The 20,118-nt window shown below is 42.5% G+C and overlaps 1 protein-coding gene across 4 annotated transcripts in view; it reads right to left on the bottom strand.

The window, feature by feature from the left end:
* Positions 1-20,118, bottom strand: part of btbd8 (BTB domain containing 8) — a 94,583-nt gene that overhangs the window by 50,737 nt on the left and 23,728 nt on the right. For all 4 annotated transcript variants that reach the window (XM_070886597.1, XM_070886595.1, XM_070886599.1 and 1 more), the window contains exons 5-10: positions 19,049-19,166; positions 18,288-18,377; positions 10,562-10,642; positions 5,479-5,575; positions 3,493-3,581; positions 3,298-3,400 (exon numbers count right to left, since the gene is read on the bottom strand). In XM_070886597.1, the coding sequence (XP_070742698.1) occupies positions 3,298-3,400; positions 3,493-3,581; positions 5,479-5,575; positions 10,562-10,642; positions 18,288-18,377; positions 19,049-19,166 (578 nt within the window). The remainder of the gene's footprint in view (positions 1-3,297; positions 3,401-3,492; positions 3,582-5,478; positions 5,576-10,561; positions 10,643-18,287; positions 18,378-19,048; positions 19,167-20,118) is intronic.

Here is a 20,118-nt window from a genome sequence, read left to right as displayed (position 1 = left end):
TTCATTTAGAAAGAAACTGATTAATCAAAGCCAGTCAGCATGGATTTGTTAATGGAAGGTCATGTCTGACTAACTTGACTGAATTTTGAGGTGGTAACAAGGAGGGTTGATAAGGGTAGTGCGTTTGATGTAGTGTATATGGATTTTAGCAAGGCTTTTGATAAGGTCCCATATGGCAGACTGGTCATGAAAGTAAAATGCCCATGGGATCCAGGGCAAAGTGACAAGTTGGATCCAAAATTGGCTCAGAAGCAGGAAGCAAAGGGTAATGGTTGATGGGTGTTTTTGTGACTAGAAGGCCGTTTCCAGTGGGGTTCCTCAGGGCTCAGTACTAGGTCCCTTACTTTTTGTGGTAATCAATGATATAGACTTGAATGTAGGGGGTATGATTAAGAAGTTTGCAGATGATACTAAAATTGGCTGTGTGGTTGATAATGAAATAGAAAGCTGTAGACTGCAGGAAGATATCAATGAACTGGTCAGGTGGGCAGAACAGTGGCAAATGCAATTTAATCTGGAGAAGTGAGAGGTAATGCATTTGGGGAGGGCTAACCAGGCAAGGGAATACACATTAAATGGTAGGGGAACAAAAAGGACCTTGGAGTGCATGTTCACAGATCCCTGAAAGTACCAGGCCAGGTAGATAAGGTGGTTAAGAAGGCATACGGAATGCTTGCCTTTATTAGCCGAGGCATAGGATACAAGAGCAAGGAGATGATGCTTGAACTGTATAAAACACTAGTCAGGCCACAGCTAGAGTATTGCATGCAGTTCTGGTCACCACATTGCAGGAAAGATGTGATTGCGCTAGAGAGGATACAGAGGAGATTGACGAGGATGTTGCCTGGACTGGATAATTTTAGCTATGAGGAAAGATTGGATAGACTGAGTTTGTTTTCTTTGGAACAGAGGAGGCTGAGGGGAGACCTAATTGAGGTTTAAAGAATTATGAGGGGCCGAGGTAGAGTGGATAGGAAGGACCAATTTCCCTTAGAAGAGGGGGCCAACAATCAGGGGGCATAGATTTAAAGTAATTGGTAAGAGGTTTAAGGGGACATTTCTTCATCCATAGGGTGGTGGAGATCTGGAACTCACTACCTCAGAGTGGTAGAGGCAGAAGCCCTCACCACATTTGAAAAGTACTTGGATGTGTACTTGAAGTGCCTTAACCTACAGGACCAAGAGCTGGAAAGTGGGATTGGGCTGGATATGTCGGCCGGCGCAGACACAATGGGCCAAAATGGCCCCCTTCTGTGCTGTAAATTTCTATGAGCTAGAATTTCCTACCCACCCACCAGCACCTAATTGTCACCCAAAAGACCACCAAGACTCCCAAGGTTATCGCCGGCAAAAACGTGCCAAAGAAACAAAAAAATCCGTCCAGCAAAAAAAAAAAGGGTGTTGCATCCCGATTCTCGTCAAAAAAGATGAATTTTGGGTCGATTGGACGGTTCTTACAGAAAATAGATGATAATTAATACATTTACTAAAAATTTATCCTGAGGCTGCAGGTTGGGCCTAGGAGGAGAAAAACAATATTTTTCAAAAAAACAAAGAATCAAACATTCTCAGGACCCTTTTAACTTGAATCACAACAGAATTTTAAAGTAATTAGTAGAAAACCAATTATTTACCTTTTTCTTGCAAAGCTACTCACCTACTGCCCAGCTCTGCTGATTCTCGTGGGTGTTTTTTTAAAAAAAAAAAATACTTACCTACGGGTCACCGCTGAGCCAAATATCACACCAGGGCGATCGGAGGATGGTGCATGCCAGCAGTCCGCTCCCCAGCAGTACCTTGAAACCGCCGGCGTAACTCAGCCGGGTAATTTCTTGCCAGTTATCACCCAAAATGGTTAATACCACCGAGAAACCAGGCGGTGAGCCACTGCAAACTCTAGCCCTCTGATTCTATGATTCTTTAAGGAGGAGTAAAAAGGGCTACCAAGGGGTATAATTTTGCTTACAGTGAGGATCAATGTCATTTGAAATGTCTCCTTCACCATTTATCAACTATTTGCTGAGTAGCTCTAATCAGCTGTGGTTAAGTGTCTTATTTTACTGCAATAGTGAGCAGATATAATTATTGCCTCAGGCAGGAAAAAAGGAGCATTGGATTGGACTAATTCCCTCTCACTTGATAATTATCTCATTATATAAGGAGCAATCTTTTCCGTTGCAGAGAGTGTACGTCTACAAGGTTTGTGTCCGAGTAGAGTCGAAAATATCAACAAAAAAATTACTAAAATAAAGTTTTGTCGATAAGAAAACACATTTAAATGCTCGATTCATGGTTTTGATTAGCATAAGTTGAAAGTATTTTAAAGAATTATTTCTGAAAGGGAAACAGGTTCCAAGATAATGAAAGCAAAATAATTCAGATGCTGGAAACCTGAAATCAAAAACAGAAAATGCTGGAAAAGAGACATGGGTGGTCAGGCAGCATCTGTGGGTAAAAAAGTTTCTTCTGAAATCCCTATTTGATTTCTTGGTGATTGTTACGTTGATGGCCTCTAGTTTTGCTTTTAGTATTTTAATACAGGTATTGCACAGAAGGAGAATTTTGGTTTATAAAATAGACTGATAAATATTTATCATTCACAAAATTCCTCCCGAGAGGATCTCCACGTGCGTAACGTCACTGGAGATTTAAAATTAAAATAAAAATTATTTGTGGGCGTCGCTGGCAAGACCGGCATTTATTGCTCAATCCATAGGAATGAGATATGACTGAGTGGCTTGCTCAGCCACTTCAGAGTCAACCACGTTGGCTGTGGGATTGGAGTCACAGATAAGACCAAGCAAGAATGGCAGGTTTCCTCCCATGGATTACCAATATTTTTTATTTCTAGATTTAATTTTTTTTAAAAAAATAAATTCACATGTTCAAACTGCTACGGTGGTATTCTGGATTATTAGTAATCCATAGGCCTGGACTAGTCCAGTAACAGAACCACTACACTACCATACCCAACTGTCTTTTTAAATTTCAAATTGATTATTGACACCACTGCATCAGCCAATGAGTTGGGAGGCAGGGTGGGACCTATGGCAGCACTTACAGCAGAGTTTATTTTCCACCAAAAAAGTCTATTTTAAGAATAGTCTCCAGGAACTACAACAAACAGAACTCCTGACCGGAACTACAACAAAGTCTCCTGATATAAGCAGGATTGTTTCTCCAGCAAAATGCAATGAGTGGAGGAGTGTTACATAATACACAACATGCAGCCTTTAAATTTATACCGTGATATTATTGTAAACATGATGAAAGACACTGCTGATGGAGGTTACTTACTAAAGTCTGGACTACAGAGATCAAACAGGCTTTCTGCAGTTCTGCTGGAAGGCAGGCAAAATTCTTCCTAGACCAACATTTCACAAAATATTTGGTAATCCACCTGCAAAAAAAATATTGAACAGATTTTTTTTTTTTTTATATAAAGTTGCACTATGCACCTGCAGCTTCACACCAAATAATGAATCATCTTACCTCATACAGGAATTGTAGAGACCATCAATTCCAACCGAGTGAGATAATTGCAGGCATTCCAGAATAGACTGCTGCATTCCAACAACAGGCTGTAAATTAATCAAAAGAAAAGCAATGAGAAAGAAGGCAAACTGAGAATGTGTTTATGGGACACACCAGATATTAAATATGCCTCTCTCCATAATTAGTGCATTGACTATATGACATCTAGACTTCAGCAAATTCTAAATGAAAATGACAGCAAACGGTTCTATTCACAAGCATCTACATGTGGCTGCAATTTCCACTGCAAACTAAGTTAAGGTTGAATTTGATTTCTTGGCAAAACATCATCCCTGGTGTCAAACACATGCTGCTCTATCCTCTGCTCAGCAATACCAAGCAGAGACACATTCCGCAAAAACAGTGGATATCCTATTCACTTCAATCCTCAGCGTTGCTAGAAAATCACAAACTATTGGGAAGAACCAGAATCTGTAAAAGAAAAATGTCCAAATGAAGTCCCAAAGATAAAGTCTATAAATTGGCTTCCATTTTGCATTCTCAGTGTTAGCTTGGTAAAGAATTTTAATGGCATTTTCAGACATCTATTTTTGTAAAGCCTTCAGCGAGTACAGCGAGTGTAACAATTTAAACAGATGCTTATGTAGCTACAAAATCTAACCCTCGTCTACGCCAGCCAACCTATGAGCAGAAAACTGCATCCAGATTTATCACACCCCTAACCCCCACAAAATCAATTACTTTCAAGACTTGGGCTAAATCTGGTCAGAGGTTGTGGTTTAGAAACAAATCCCTCAATCGATGCATACAATTATTGGATCATGCATCGAGCTCTGCATCAAGCACACCAAGTAAGGTATGTGCCCCGATAGTTGGAGCACAATTTAAAACAACTGTGCCAACCAAAGTGGCTGCGATTAAGTGCGCCATGATCTAATTGAATGGTGGAGCAGGCTCGAGGAGCTGAATGGCCGACCCCAGCTCCTGTGTTGCTAAATGAGTTCTGGTAATACTGAAAGCAATGTGGATCAAGGGGATTCCAATTATGCAAGTTCTAAGGAGACCGAAAGCTTTGCAGTTTTCAAGCAATAAATGGCAGGAGTGACAGCAATTAACACTGAGGTGAAAGGAGGTGCACTACACAAATTAAAGGACTGGTGGGAATCCAAGGTGCTAAGTTAGTTAGTGTCAGCAGGAACACAAGGGGAAAGTAAAAAGTAGTGAATTGAAAAAAATCTTAATACCCTAGTGATTTTTGAATCTGAGGAGCCCAACTGCGGTGCTAAACATCACATACGGTTTGAAGAGAGACCAAAGAGAATATTTAGTCCCATTTCTTGGTTTTCAAATTCAGTCTGGATGACTAGCCATAGGGGCACAATTAGGGCCTGCATTTATGCTCTAGGTGATCTGTCCTAGACCAAGGAAACCTTTCAACAACTGTGGTTTCTTATGAATGTGCTGGTTTATTTGTGCATATACTTCGGAGAAGGATTTACTGGGACATTAGATGGGGCGGGGGGAGGGGTTATAAATTGATCACAGTGAGGATTTATTTAACTGAGTCAACATAACAGGAGTCAATTTAGACAGTATGTAGCGTCTACAACTAAACTAGAATGCTCAAGGCTGAGCTCACAGGTACACATCAATATTCATCTTAAAATGAGGTTGCGTGTCAGTCTATTGCCTCAACAGTTCTAATCTCAATCATATTGTGTATTTTTTTTTAAATAAATCCGAGCACCAACCAATCGAGCATATTGGAATACAACAGCCCCACGAAAGAGGAAAAGTGGTTAATCAAAGCTCTGCAAAACCAAGATGCCCTCTGACCAAACTAACGGCACGAATACGGAAAGCCCGAAAAGCCATGAAATAAGATAACATCTTAAAAATGAGAAAGAAAGAACACTTCAAATCAAGCATAAACTGCATTGTTGGACCTCTGCACAATAAGTGCTGTACAAAATAGAACATTACCTTGTGAAAAAACTTGCAATAATCCTTCTTCAGTACATGTAGAACTACCTCCTTCAGTCCATCTAAGTTGTACATATCTGCTAATGAAAGTACGGAACTGAAGGAAAAGAAAGTGTTGAGTTAGCACTAAGATTTACACAATTTATCATCTTCCTTTCATGTTCTATGTTTGGGATTCTCATTACTGCACAAGCTCTCGCTTCACTTAGCAATCTCTAGAATCATTGGCAAAAACAGCACGCATGTAACCAATGGCCCCATAACAATGTCTGTTCATTAATCATAATTTCCAAAAGGATATCCTTGCTGCTGAGTAAAATAGCTGTGATATTGGATGGATGTTGTTAAATAGCTTGGGGTAGAGTTTCTGCTATGGGCACAATCGGCAATCCGGGCGTAAATTGTGCCAAAAATTGCGCTAGTTTTGAGAAGCATTTTCTTCCCTCATGTTTCCGCTCAAACTCATTTGCATAGCACCTAACAAAATCTGCAAAGAACCAATGCAAGCAATCGGGCAACATTTTAGAGCACAATTTTTAAAAAAAAATCTTGTTTTAAAAAAAAAATCCCTTGACATATTTAAGAGTGGTAACGAGGTGCAGTTTGATTAATACAGCTGAAAATGGGTTTATCAGAAAAAATAAGCATTTTAATCAACCACTTGAGTAACCCGATTTTAAATAACTGAAAATGATTTATAAAATGAAACAGAACTATTTGCTAATTATATTGGGGTACAGTAATCAGTGTCTTAGTAAAATGTAACCCCACTTTTTTAAAAAAAGGGGGAGAAAAAACAGGGAATTATAGACCGTTTAGCCCGACATCAGTAGTGGGTAAAATGATGGAATCAATTATTAAGGATGTCATAGCAGCGCATTTGGAAAGAGGTGACATGATAGGTCCAAGTCAGCATGGATTTGTGAAAGGGAAATCATGCTTGACAAATCTTCTGGAATTTTTTTGAGGATGTTTCCAGTAGAGTGGACAAGGGAGCACCAGTTGGTGGTGTATTTGGACTTTCAGTAGGCTTTCGACAAGGTCCCACACAAGAGATTAATGTGCAAAGTTAAAGCACATGTGATTGGGGGGTAGTGTGCTGACGTGGATTGAGAACTGGTTGGCAGGCAGGAAGCAAAGAGTAGGAGTAAATGGGTACTTTTCAGAATGGCAGGCAGTGACTAGTGGGGTACCGCAAGGTTCTGTGCTGGGGCCCCAGCTGTTTACATTGTACATTAATGATTTAAACGAGGGGATTAAATGTAGTATCTCCAAATTTGCGGATGACACTAAGTTGGGTGGCAGTGAGAGCTGCGAGGAGGATGCTATGAAGCTGCAGAGTGACTTGGATAGATTAGGTGAGTGGGCAAATGCATGGCAGATGAAGTATAATGTGGATAAATGTGAGGTAAAAACAGAGAGACAATTATCTGAATGGTGACAGATTAGGAAAAAGGGAGATGCAACGAAATCTGGGTGTCATGGTACATCAGTCATTGAAGGTTGGCATGCAGGTACAGCAGGCGGTTAAGAAAGCAAATGGCATGCTGGCCTTCATAGCGAGGGGATTTGAGTACAGGGGCAGGGAGGTGTTACTACAGTTGTACAGGGCCTTGGTGAGGCCACACCCAGAGTATTGTGTACAGTTTTGGTCCAACTTGAGGAAGGATATTCTTGCTATTGAGGGAGTGCAGTGAAGGTTCACCAGACTGATTCCCGGGATGGCGGGACTGACATATCAAGAAAGACTGGATCAACTGGGCTTGTATTCACTGGAGTTCAGAAGAATGAGAGGGGATCTCAGAAACGTTTAAAATTCTGACGGGTTTAGATAGGTTAGATGCAGGAAGAATGTTCCCAATGTTAGGGAAGTCCAGAACCAGGGGTCACAGTCTAAGGATAAGGGGTAAGCCATTTAAGACTGAGATGAGGAGAAACTTCTTCACCCAGAGAGTGGTGAACCTGTGGAATTCTCTACCACAGAAAGTTGTTGAGGCCAATTCACTAAATATATTCAAAAAGGAGTTAGATGTAGTCCTTACTACTAGGGGGATCAAGGGGTATGGCAAGAAAGCAGGAATGGGGTACTGAAGTTGCATATTCAGCCATGAACTCATTGAATGGCCGTGCAGGCTAGAAGGGCCTACTCCTGGACCTATTTTCTATGTTTCTATGTTTCTAAATTGAAAAAAAATGTTCAAAGACTTTTAAAACACTTATTAGCTGGCTTCTAACAATGTTTTTTTTTTTAAGAACTAGCGCAAACGATTGCGGAAACTCAATTTGCGTTTAAAATTCTGAAATCTGCTCCGCTGGTTTAGCTGATTTCGGGCGAATCGTGCCGAAAAAAACCCACCATAACCAAGCGGAAACTCCAGGCCCTTGTATTTGCTGGACACAAATGGCTCATAATGGAGTTATTTTATAAAAGCTAATAATTAGGAATCTAAAATAATGGCTACAAAAATGGGTAAGTCATCAAAATTGAATTAGAAATATTAATATGGAGGCAGTAGAATTGGTTCTAGTTGCATGCAAGGCTGTGGATCCCCCCTCTTCAGTGCACTGATATTAGCCTCTAGTCATACTCTGGTGCCACATCAGTGTAACGTGATCAGCAACACATACAGCAGACACGCCGTAATGTTCTTCCTGCGAACCAGCCAGAAAGCACTTTTTAAAAATAAAATTGATGCGACAGAGAAATTCGATGTGAAATCCATGAACAAGCTCCACAGCTTTCAATGACCACTGTTGATCCTAATCGTTCCTGAACAAACTCTCAAACCTACAATTGTGCAAACATTTGCTGGTTCCAATACATTAGATCATAGGAACAGGCCATTCAGCCCCTCGAGCCTGTTCCGCCATCCAATATCATGGCTGATCTGCGACCTAACCCCATATACCTGCCTTTGGCCCATATTCCTTAATACCTTTGGTTAACAAAAAGCTAGCAATCACAGACTTAAAATTAACAAATCGATCTCGCATCAATTGCCGTTTTCAGGAGAGAGTTCCAAACTTCTACCATCCTTTGTGTGAAGTGTTTCCCAATTTCACCCCTGAAAGGTCGGACTAATTTTTAGACTATGCTCCCTAGTCCTAGAATCCCTAACCAGCATAAATAATTTCTCTATCTACCCTATCTGTTCCCCTTAATGGCTTGAAAACTTCGATCAGATCATCCCTTAACCTTCTAAATTCTAGGCAATACAACCCTAATTTGTGTAATTTCTCTTTGTAACTTAATCCTTGAAGTCTGAGTATCATTCTGGTACACCTACGCCACACTCCCTCAAAAGGCCAATATAATCTTCCTAAGATGTGGTGCCTAGAACTACTCGCAGTACTCCAGGTACGGTCTAACACCCTCAAAAGCATCCTTGATTAAGTGCAACATCCCCACCGACACCTGGGAGTCCCTGGCCAAAGACCACCCCAAGTGGAGGAAGAGCATCCAGGAGGGCGCTGAGCACCTCGAGTCTCGTTTTCTGCATGCTCTCGGCGACAAGCGCAGGCAGCGGAAGGAGCGTGCGGCAAACCAGACTCCCCACCCACCCTTTCCCTCAACGACTGTCTGTCCCACCTCAGACTGTAGTTCCTGTATTGAACTGTTCAGTCACCCAAGAACTCACTTTTAGCATGGAAGCAAGTCTTCCTCGATTTTGAGGGAATGCCTATGAAGAACCAGGGTTTTGTATAACTGCAGCATAACTTCTACCCTTTTGATTGCACACATACACTGGAGTACATCACAAAGATCTGCATTTGAATCCAACAGAAACCAGACTTGGGAACAGATGAGCAGTTTGGTCTCCTTGTGACAGCACAAAAAAGGAATTAGTGTCAGAATCAGATCAGGATTTCTGATTGGATATCGAGTTAGTTACTTGGTCGATGTACTATTTTGTAAAGTCACTAAGACACGTGGCATCAAGAGGCCAGTTATCTTTGCTACCATTGGATAAGGAAATCTGGATGAACGCCAAGGGGGTCAAATTGGTTCTGTGGGGCAGCAGCACAAAATGGGCAATTCAGCCGGATTTTCCACTCCCACAGTGGAAAAGAAAATTGGGCAGGGTGCAAACGGACAGCTGTTGCCCGTTTCACCCTACTATTCACAATGCAGTTCACCACCCACTTGTTTCAGATTTCAAATTCTAAAACTAACGAGCGCCAAATGTCAAAGGCATTCTCATTTAAACATTCTGCTCCTTTAATTTTCAGAGGTGATTGGCACTTGATCATCTGTGTTTGTTTCCAGTGCCACAGCCAAACTGCTGAAGACCTCAGTTGTGAATCATTTTCTTACACTGAATAGACTCAAGGTGGAAGAGACGGTGAAAATTACTCCAAGAAATTTTTCAAAAACAGTAACATTTGCCAAAGCAGACCCAACACATTACAATTTCAACTAGGTTTTAAAATCATTGAAATTATTTTCATACCATATCGATAACTAAATAGATTGTCAGTTTAAAAATCCTGGCCAATAAACATGCCCATTTCCTGGCTGCTTGCAAGGTTTTTTTCTTCTACCAATTTATGTGCAATATGTGCTTTAAAACCAGAGAATCTAAATTTTGCTTCCTTTTGAAGACAACCAGTCTACTCATTCTGAACAGCAACACCAAGTGAATGTTATACACCAGAGTCAGCAACAACAGTAGGTCAATAGTCTGATAGCACCTCCATAACCATAACGATATGCTGAGCACAAAGTCAGTGAGAAAAGGCCATTTGGTCCATCAAGCCTCACTCCATTCAGCATCATTGCATGATGATTCCATTATAGGCTCTTTTTCCCTCCACCACATGTTGATCCACTACTTTAAAAAGGAGCATCAAGTTCTTTCCTCTACTCCACCAACCCCAACATTTTATTTTGGAAGAAATGTTTTGAATAGGAGAAAGAGCTAGACAGATACTTGCATTAGTGAGATTAACAAATAAAGCTTCATATCAAGGTTCTCAAATATTTTGCATTTCTCCTAAACACATCACAAAAAAATATAGAAAATGTACAAACAGCTTGTTTTCCCCCTAGATCATACTTAAACCAAAAATGAAAAATATTTACCATGGAAAAGTTTCTTTGGGCAAGTCTAAAATGGCTCCATATAAAAAGTTCATCATGATGTCCACCTCCACATGGCTCACACTGTAATTAAAATGCAATCCATCTTTATTGAAAACACTGGAACAGTGATGATTTACAAACACACATTGCACATGTAAAAAAAAAGTCACTTTTCTCATTCCCTGCCTCCCAAAAAAATGATGGGTAGGCAACCCTAGTGGGAAAATGTGAGGTTATCTACTTTGGTAGGAAAAATAGCAAAGCAAAATATTATTTAAATGGAGACTACAGAATGTTGCAGTAGAGGGATCTGGGTGTCCTTGTACATGAAACAAAAGGTTAGTATGCAGGTACAGCAAGAAATTAGAAGGCAAATGGAATGTTGGCCTTTATTGTAAGGGGATGGAGTATAAAAATAGGGAAGTCTTGCTACAAGTGCACAGGGCATTGGTGAGACCGCACCTGGAGTATTGCGTAGAGTTTGGGTCTTATTTAAGGATATACTTGCATTGGAGGCAGTTCAGAGAAGGTTCATGAGGTTGATTCTGGAGATGAAGGGGTTGTCTTACGAGGAAAGGTTGAGCCTGTACTCAGAGTTTAGAATAATAAGAGGTGATCTTATTAAAACATACAAGATTCAAGATTCTGAGAGGGCTTGACAGTAGATGCTCAGAGGAGGTTTCCCCTCATGGGGGAAATCTAGAACTAGGGGGCACAGTTTCAGAATAAGGGATCGCCCATTTAAAACGGAGATGGAGGAATTTCTTCTGTGAGTCGTGAATCTTTGGAATTCTCTACCCCAGAGAGCTGTGGAGGCTGGGTCATTGAATATATTCAAGGCTGAGATGGACAGATTCTTGAACTTATAGTGGAGTTTCATCATAGGCAGTCCCTCAGAATCGAGGAAAACTGGCTTCCACTCTAAAAAGGAATTCTTGGGTGACTGAGTAGTCCAATACGAGAACCACAGTCCGTCACAGGTGGGACAGTCGTTGAGGGAAAGGGTAGTTGGGACAGATTTGCCGCACGCTCTTTCTGCTGCCTGCGCTTGATTTCTGTATGCTCTCGGCAATGAGACTCTAGGTGCTCAGCACCCTCCTGGATGTACTTCCTTCACTTAGGGCAGTCTTTGGCCAGGGACTCCCAGGTGTTGGTGGGAATGTTGCACTTTATCAGGGAGGCTTGGAGGGTGTCCTTGAAATGTTTTCTCTGCCCACCTTTGGCTCGTTTGCCATGAAGGAGTTCAGAGTAGAGTGCTTGCTTTGGGAGTCTCGTGTCAGGCATGCAGACAATGCGGCCTGCGCAGCAGAGCTGATATAGAGTGTGGTCAGTGCTTCAATGCTGGGGATGTTGGCCTGGTCGCATTGGTGCATCTGTCCTCCCAGGAGATTTGCAGGACCTTGCGGAGACATCGTTGGTGGTATTTTTTCAATGACTTGAGGTGTCTACTGTACATGGTCCATGTCTTTGAGCCATACAGGAGGGCGGGTATTACTACAGCCCTGTAGACCATGAGCTTGGTGGCAGATTTGAGGGCCTGGTCTTTGAACACTCTTTTCCCTCAGGCGGCCAAAGGCTGCACTGGCACACTGGAGACGGTGTTGAATCTCGTCGTTAATGTCTGCTCTTGTTGATAAGAGGCTCCAGAGGTATGGGAAATGGTCCATGTTGTCAAGGGCCTCTCCGTGGATCTTGATGACTTTGGCGGGGGGGGGCAGTGCTGTGCGGCAGGGACAGGTTGGTAGAGGACCTTTGTCTTACGGATGTTTAGTGTAAGGCCTACGATTTCGTACGCCTCAATGAATATGTTGACTATGACTTGGAGTTCAACCTCTATGTGCACAGACGCAGGTGTAGTCCACGTACTGTAGCTCGACGAGAGGTTGGGGTGGTCTTGGACCTGGCCTGGAGACGACGAAGGTTGAACAGCTTCCCACTGGTTCTGTAGTTTAGTTCCACTCTGGCGGGGAGCTCAGAGTGAGGTGGGGCATGGCAGCGAGGAAGATTGAGAAGAGGGTTGGCACAATAATGCAGCTCTGCTTGACCCCGGTCCGGACGAGAATTGGGTCTGTAATGGATTCATTGGTAAGGATCACGGCCTGCATAGTAGAGTCTAGGGTTATGGGGAACAGGCAGGAAAGTGGAGGGGAGGACAAGATCAGCTCAGCCATGATCTTATTGAATCTAACCTGCTCCATGGACTCTACCAATGCACCCCCTTAATTGATCCCTTGAGAATGGCTCGAGGCCTTGCTTTATTAGATACATGCTCATGGAGAAGGTTTGCCCTGATGACAGAGTCAAGGCTAGGATCTCACTTTGCTGGAAATTATTCCCTGGCAGTGTCACTGCCACACCGCCTTGCTAACATATTGTATATCCATCAAAGTCCAATTTATGTCCTAACATTTTTTTTGAAATCAAGATATTCTCCAACACAGAATCAGTCACCATTAAATAAAAAGTAATTAAAATATTTAATATAATTCCTTTATTTATCTTACTACCAATTAACGAATATGAAAAATAATTAGCAGCGCCAGTTACAGCATCAATGATCAGTGACTAAATTTGCATGTGTATTGAGTATGCAGTTTTCAAGCCATGATTAAAGCTTTAACCTCGCAGCTTGCAAGCTTCTGCCCACAGCCAACACATTGATGCTGAAATTCAGATTGCACGGGCAAGTGACTTAGGAATCCAAGCACATTCCTGAACCTATCTTTTAAATAAATGTAAGCTGCATCCGATGTATTTTTGCTCAAAGGGAAATGCAGATACATTACTAATGATGCCTTAATGAATATATTTACATAAAAATCACCAAGACTATATATCCTAGGTCATGTCATCACTGATGGCTGCTAGGCCTTTTGCCAGTTTAGATGTTTGAACTGCCGAGATGAGTTACAATTAACAAAATAACAGTCGTATACTGTTCAGTTCATGCTTCTTGGATGTTTTTCATTGAATCCGTAGACATCAGCTAGAAAGGTGACAAGAGAATGAAATCATTTACAAGGCACTGAGCACTCAGTGCAAGCAGATATTTTAAAATGCTTCACATTTGCAGAGATCTTTTGGAGCATATAGTTGGAACTGTCTGCTGCCTTAGTATCCAGTTTCGTCAAAGCTACAGATCATAGTTAATATTAGTGACACAGCTACAGATTATGTTATGTATTTATGCGGTCAGAAAAAAAGAGGCGCAATAAATAATGGACAGAAATAAAAGGGAATGTGAACTCTATCCAACATAAAGGGGAAAGTACTGGAAATACGCAGCAGAGCCACCACCATCCAAAAAGAGAAAGAAAAAAAAAAAAGAGGTTAACATTTGGGTGTAGGCCCTTAATCAGAATTGAACGCTAAGGTAAGTGAGCCCCTTTGTAGGTCTGACCAAAAGAAGAAGAGGACAGAAAAGATACAATACAAATTTCCCTACATTACAACAGTGACTACACTTCAAAAAGGACTTCATTTGCTGTCAAGTGCTTTGGGATGTCCTGAGGCTGTGAAAGATGCAAGTTTTTTTTTCTTTATACGAATTACTACCACAAAGAAGCAGTTAATGGGCTTAGTAGCCTGTAAGGAGGTTTTAAAAAGCTGGAAAGAAGTGAAAATGCTGCATTAAGTACAAAGATAATCTCAACAAGGCAGTGAAAATACATTAGACAGACAAAAGGGTAGGATAAAGAGAGTTCCAAAATGTAAGGGGATGAGGTGGATAAGAGAAAAGGCAAGGACAAGAGAGGCAGCCAAGCTCTAAAGTCAATGTTCATCCAAAAGCCCGCAGAGCACCCAGGAAGAGGAGGAGATAATGGGGGGTGGAAATTGCGATTGGAGGCATCCTTCGTATGAACACCTCAGACTCAAAAAAAAAAAAAATGAAAGCACCTGGTGGCTCCGGAGGAACGTAGGATTCCGGTCGGAGACCTAGATTCGCTGCACATGAGAAGATGCCTTTCAGGTACGTACATATGTACATGCTGGAGTCACGTGGGCCTGGACCACTACGAGAGGGGATCTCATAGAAACATAAAAAATTCTGATGGGACTAGACAGGTTAGATGCAGGAAGAATGTTCCCGATGTTGGGGAAGTCCAGAACCAGGGGACATTGTCTTAGGATAAGGGGTAGGTCATTTAGGACTGAGATGAGGAGAAACTTCTTCACGGATTTTTAACCTGTGGAATTCCCTACCGCAGAGAGTTGTTGATGCCAATTCATTGGATATATTCAAGAGGGAGGTAGATGTGGCCCTTATGGCTAAAGGTATCAAGGGACTTGGAGAGAAAGCAGGAAAGGGGTACTGAGGGAATGATCAGCCATGATCTTATTGAATGGCGGTGCAGGCTCGAAGGGCTGAATGGCCTACTCCTGCACCTATTTTCTATGTTTCTATGCGAATCACTATGCAGTATTCTTATTGATAAAAATGAGAACTCAGTAATGGGAACTCGTACAAACTATGAGAATAACCCCCTAAAATATCGAATAAATAAAACAAAACATCTCCTATTTAAAATTAATTGAAATTAATGTAATCAAATGCTTTAGAAAAAAATATATTTTTGGGGTGTTTTAATAGGGTTAAAAATAAACTTGCCTTAATGGACAGGGTTTTTAATATAAAAGTGTGTTTAAATTTAATTTTATATATTTTAAAAACGTTATGCTGGTAAAAGTAAGCTACGCGCCTGCTTTTACCAGAGTGTAAAAGTTTGCAGGACATTCACTGGGCATAAGTTGGGCAAATAGCCCAATCTTTCCCGCGCGGATGTCTTTCTCCTAGGGATGCGGAGGATCGGTTGAGAAACTGACAGATCGGAAAAGCCGGTTTTCGGCGTGTGCACATGGCATCCCGAAAGCTGGCTTTTGCGAGGCCTCACCGGGTCCGTGCACACTTCGTACACACCCGGCGAGGCTGGAATTTTTGGCCCATCAATCCTCAAGTCTGCACTCGGGTTGGTTGGAGCACTGCAGAAGGCAGAGTAGGAATGAAAGGACAAATTGAAGTATGAGCTCCAGAGGTGTCAGGATCTCTTCTGTAGAAGGAAAAGTTGTTCAGGGAAACAGTCACTCCATCTGCATTTGACTCTCCTCAATGTGAAGACATGGGAAAAACAGGGGAAATCATATTGTACAGTATTATTTTAAACAGGTTAAAGCCTGTTGGAATTGCAGACTAAAGGTATTTCATATGAACGTGATAAGCATTGATATGCTAATATTACACAGCATGCTTTCATCTATTCATCTTTGTACTGGAAACTGCAATACCTTTTATTTTATTATGCATTGAGAATATCAAAACAATTTTTCAAACATTCATTAGTACCCTTGAATGGTCACCAGTACTTGCTGCTTCTGTACCACAAAGACAGAGTGGAATATCACTCGAACAGTGCTCTGCTTTCCTTCAATTTTCTTTTTTTGGGGGAGTAAAATTAAAGCCAAATATTTTCTTTATGAATTTGATATAAAGTTTTGTTTAAATATTTTCAATGTGACCCAAGTAAAAGACTTGGATTTATATAGCGCCTTTCACAATCATCATCCATCATCGGCAGTCCCTCGGAATCGAGGAAGACTTTCTTCCACCCCTGAAGGGTGTCCTTAGGTGGCTGAACAGTCCAATGCAAGAGCCACATACTGTCACAGGTGGGACAGATAGTCGTTGAGGGTAAGGGAGGGTGGGATAGATTTGCCACACGTACTTTCCACTGCCTGCGCTTGATTTCTACATGCTCTCGGCAATGAGACTCAAGGTGCTCAGAGCCCTCCTGGATGCACTTCCTCCACTTAGGGCAGTCTTTGGCCAGGGACTCCCAAGTGTCAGAGGGGATGTCGCACTTTATCAGGAAGGCTTTGAGGATGTCCTTGTAACATTTCCTCTGCCCACCTTTGGCTCGTTCGCCGTGAAGGAGTTCTGAGTAGAGAGCTTGCTTTGGGAGTCTCGTGTCTGGCATGCGGACAATGTGGCCTGCCCAGCAGAGCTGATCAAGTGTGGTCAGTGCTTCAATGCTGGGGATGATGGCCTGGTCGAGGATGCTAATGTCGGTGCATCTGTCCTCCCAGGTAATTTGTAGGATCTTGGAGATATCGTTGGTGGTATTTCGCCAGCGACTTGGTATCTACTGTATATGGTTCATGTCTCTGACCCATACAGGAGGGTATTACTACAGCCCTGTAGACCATGAGCTTGGTGGCAGATTTGAGGGCCTGGTCTTTGAACACTTTTCCCTCAGGCGGCCAAAGGCTGCACTGGCGCACTGGAGGCAGTGTTGAATCTCATCATCAACGTCTGCTCTTGTTGGAGGTTCCCGAGGTATGGGAAATGGCCCACTTTGTCCAGGGCTACGCAATGGATCTTGCTGACTTGGAGGGGGGGGGGGGGGCAGGGAAGGGGGACAGTGCTGTGCGGCAAGGACAGGCTGGTAGAGGACCTTTGTCTTACGGATGTTTAGTGTCAGGCCTATGCTTTCGTTTGCCTCAGTAAATACGTCGACTATGTCCTGGAGTTCAGTCTGTGTGTGCAGACGTCGTCCACGTAATGTAACTGGACGACAGAGGTTGGGGTGGTCTTGGATCTGGCCTGGAGAAGACAAAGGTTGAACAGGTTCCCACTGGTTCTGTAGTTTAGTTCCACTCCAGCGGGGAGCTTGTTGACGGAGGTGGAGCATGGTAGCGAGGAAGATTGAGAAGAGGGTTGGGGCGATGATACAGCCCTGTTTGACCTTGGTCCAGGCATGCATTGGGTCTGTAATGGATCCGTTGGTAAGGATCACAGCCTGCATGTCGTCATGGAGCAGGCGGAGGATGTTGACGAACTTTTGGGGGCATCTGAAACGGAGGAGGGCGCTCCATAGACCCTCGCGGTTGACAGTGTCAAAGGTCTTTGTAGGGTCGAAGGCAGCCATGTATAAAGGCCGTCGCTGTTCCCTGCAAAAATCATGTCCATTGTGCCCCTTAAGGGACGAAATCCACACTGATCCCGGGAGGAGCTCCTCGGTCACAGGGAGAAGACAATTGAGGAGGACTCTAGCGACGACTTTCCTAGTGGCTGATAACGGAGATTCCTCTGTAGTTGCCATAGTCAGACTTTCCCCTTTTTTTTTTTAAAAAGATGGTCACGATCACTGCATGAGATCTCCCGGCATGCTCTCCTCCCTCCAGATGAGAGAGAGGCGAGGTCATGTATTCACGCCAACCATCAGGCATCTCAAACGCTTTACATAATTGAAGCAATTTTGAAGTGTAGTCACTGTTGCATGTAGGAAACGTGACAGCAAATTTGTGCATAAGCAAGCTCCCACAAACAGCAATGTGATAATGACCAGCTCATTTATTTTTGTATTATGTTGATTGAGGGATAAATATTGGCCACAGGACACCAGGGATAACTCCCCTGTTCTTCTTCGAAATAGTGCTATGTGATCTTTTAAGTCCACTTGAGAGCGCAGACGGGGCCTCGGTTTAACGTCTTGTCCGAAAGATGGCACCTCGGACAGTACAGTGCTCCCTCAGTACTGCACTGGAGTGTCAACCTAGATTTTTCCCCCCCTGGAGTGGGACTTGAACCCACAACCTTCTGACTCAAAGGAGAGAGAGAGTGCTGCCCACTGAGCCTCAGTTGATACTAGACACTATTAGGAGATGTTGTACATTTAAGCTTTAAAATGTCCTTCAGTAATCATCACTGCCTGCTTGTTGTCATACCTACCCAGCAAGAGTGATGGATTTCTGAAAGCTTTCTGCCCAATTGCCACTTAGCATAGCTGTAAAATAACTGGAGCGAGCACACAGGATGGCCCTGGAAGACAGAACACATGAAAGTCTTCACGACAATCCAAATGTTGTAACATTAAAGTTGGTTAATTTTTTTTTTGAAAGTTCTTAATAAATTTTTTACACAAACATTTTAGTGCAATGTTACATAATGAACTAATTTATACAAGCAGAAAATGTACAATTAAATTACTTATTTTCACATCAATTATTTTAAGAAATCAAAAGATGGCATGAACAGCCCAGTAGTTACATTGCTGCAGCATTATATCTCTAATTGGAAAAGTAATGTCCAAATCTTAAATCGGAAGAGGTGGTAAGAAGCAAAGGTCAGACGTTGCTTCCAGTCTAGCTCAAGTACAGGCTTTGCTATGGAAACTAAAATGATCAGAAAACAAAAAATTCCAAAGTACTGAAAAGTAGATATTTTACAAAATTTGCGAAACCTGTGGAGATATGAATGTCTACGTATAATTACTCATGCTGCAATATCAACCAATTTCATTCACAACAACTCTGCAGATGTAATTGTGCACACACACAGTTGGAACGCTGAAGGAAAATCTTGACATTTAGGTTTGACTACCTCGAGCCACATTAATATATTGGCAAAAAAGGCATGCAATGTTTCTCGGTTAGTTCTTTAGTTCACTTCATGCCCATTTGTAAAAATATTCTGGCATGATTATACAATACCTGTGTGCTTGAAAAATTCTATTCTCAACAAGAAGAGTTATGTCAGGAGAACATCCTTCCTTATATAGGGATAACAGATCAGCACCCAGCACAGATGCTGGCTCTGGTGTAGGATCATCTGTTCGAGACAACATGAAAATGTATTACAGAAGTTAGTTCCATTTTTGCATTAATGAAGACATCATAGCACAATTTTTTTGCTTTTTTTGAGGTTCATTTCACAAACTGTTTACCGGAACACAAGCAGAAAACCAGGGTGTGTGTGCGGGGGTGTTCCCATCAGTGGTGGAGCAGAGGGAGAGATGCACAGAAAGCCAGCGTCAGTAGCTGGGGTCAGGATGGGGGTGGGACTGTAGAAGTAGGGTGAGGAGAAACAGTGACGGGATTATGATAACCGTAAATTTGAGGGACCAGAAGTCAGTGAAGAATGGGACAATGGCCAGGCAAGATTAGTGCAGCCGAGATTGCAGTTGGCAGAGGTCTCAGCAGGTCGGGATTTATAGCAGGTGGAGGAGATCAGGTAGCCAAAGTTGAAGAAAGGGAGAGAGTCCAGACACCATCATCACAAATGTATCAATAGGGTTTGAGGAGCAGCAGAAAGGAGGTAGAGGCAGAGCAGGCAATTTTGCAAAGGTGAAAGTAAGCAGTCTTCATGATGGAAGATGAGCTCTGGATCAAACACGGTGCAGTGCGCCCAAGTTAGCAGCCAAGAGGGAGATGGAGTCAGTGGCTAGGGAACAGAGGAGCTAACTATTTGTACTAGTATTCCTGGTGTCCTGCTGCGTGAGCACGCATTGGACTCCGCCCCCTTTGAACATGGCCCCTCGATTAGGTCACGCATGCACAGTGCGACGCACGAGGAAGCCGGGGGGTGGGGGGGGGGGGGGGGAAGAGAAAGAGGAAGAGGAAGGAGGAGGAGGAAAACTGTCTATTTCTGTCGTAAATTTATTCAATGTCCCAGCTTCCACAGCTCTCCTGAGGGTTGTTGATCTGTGGAATTTGCTGCCTCGAAGAAATTTCTCCTCATCTCTTAAATGGGCGGCCCCTTATTCCAAGATCGTGTCCTCTAG

The sequence above is a fragment of the Pristiophorus japonicus genome, chromosome 8 (assembly GCF_044704955.1).
Source record: "Pristiophorus japonicus isolate sPriJap1 chromosome 8, sPriJap1.hap1, whole genome shotgun sequence".
Lineage (NCBI taxonomy): Eukaryota > Metazoa > Chordata > Chondrichthyes > Pristiophoridae > Pristiophorus > Pristiophorus japonicus.
Note: the sequence above shows the minus strand (reverse complement) of the source record. Positions and strands in the feature narration are given on the sequence as shown.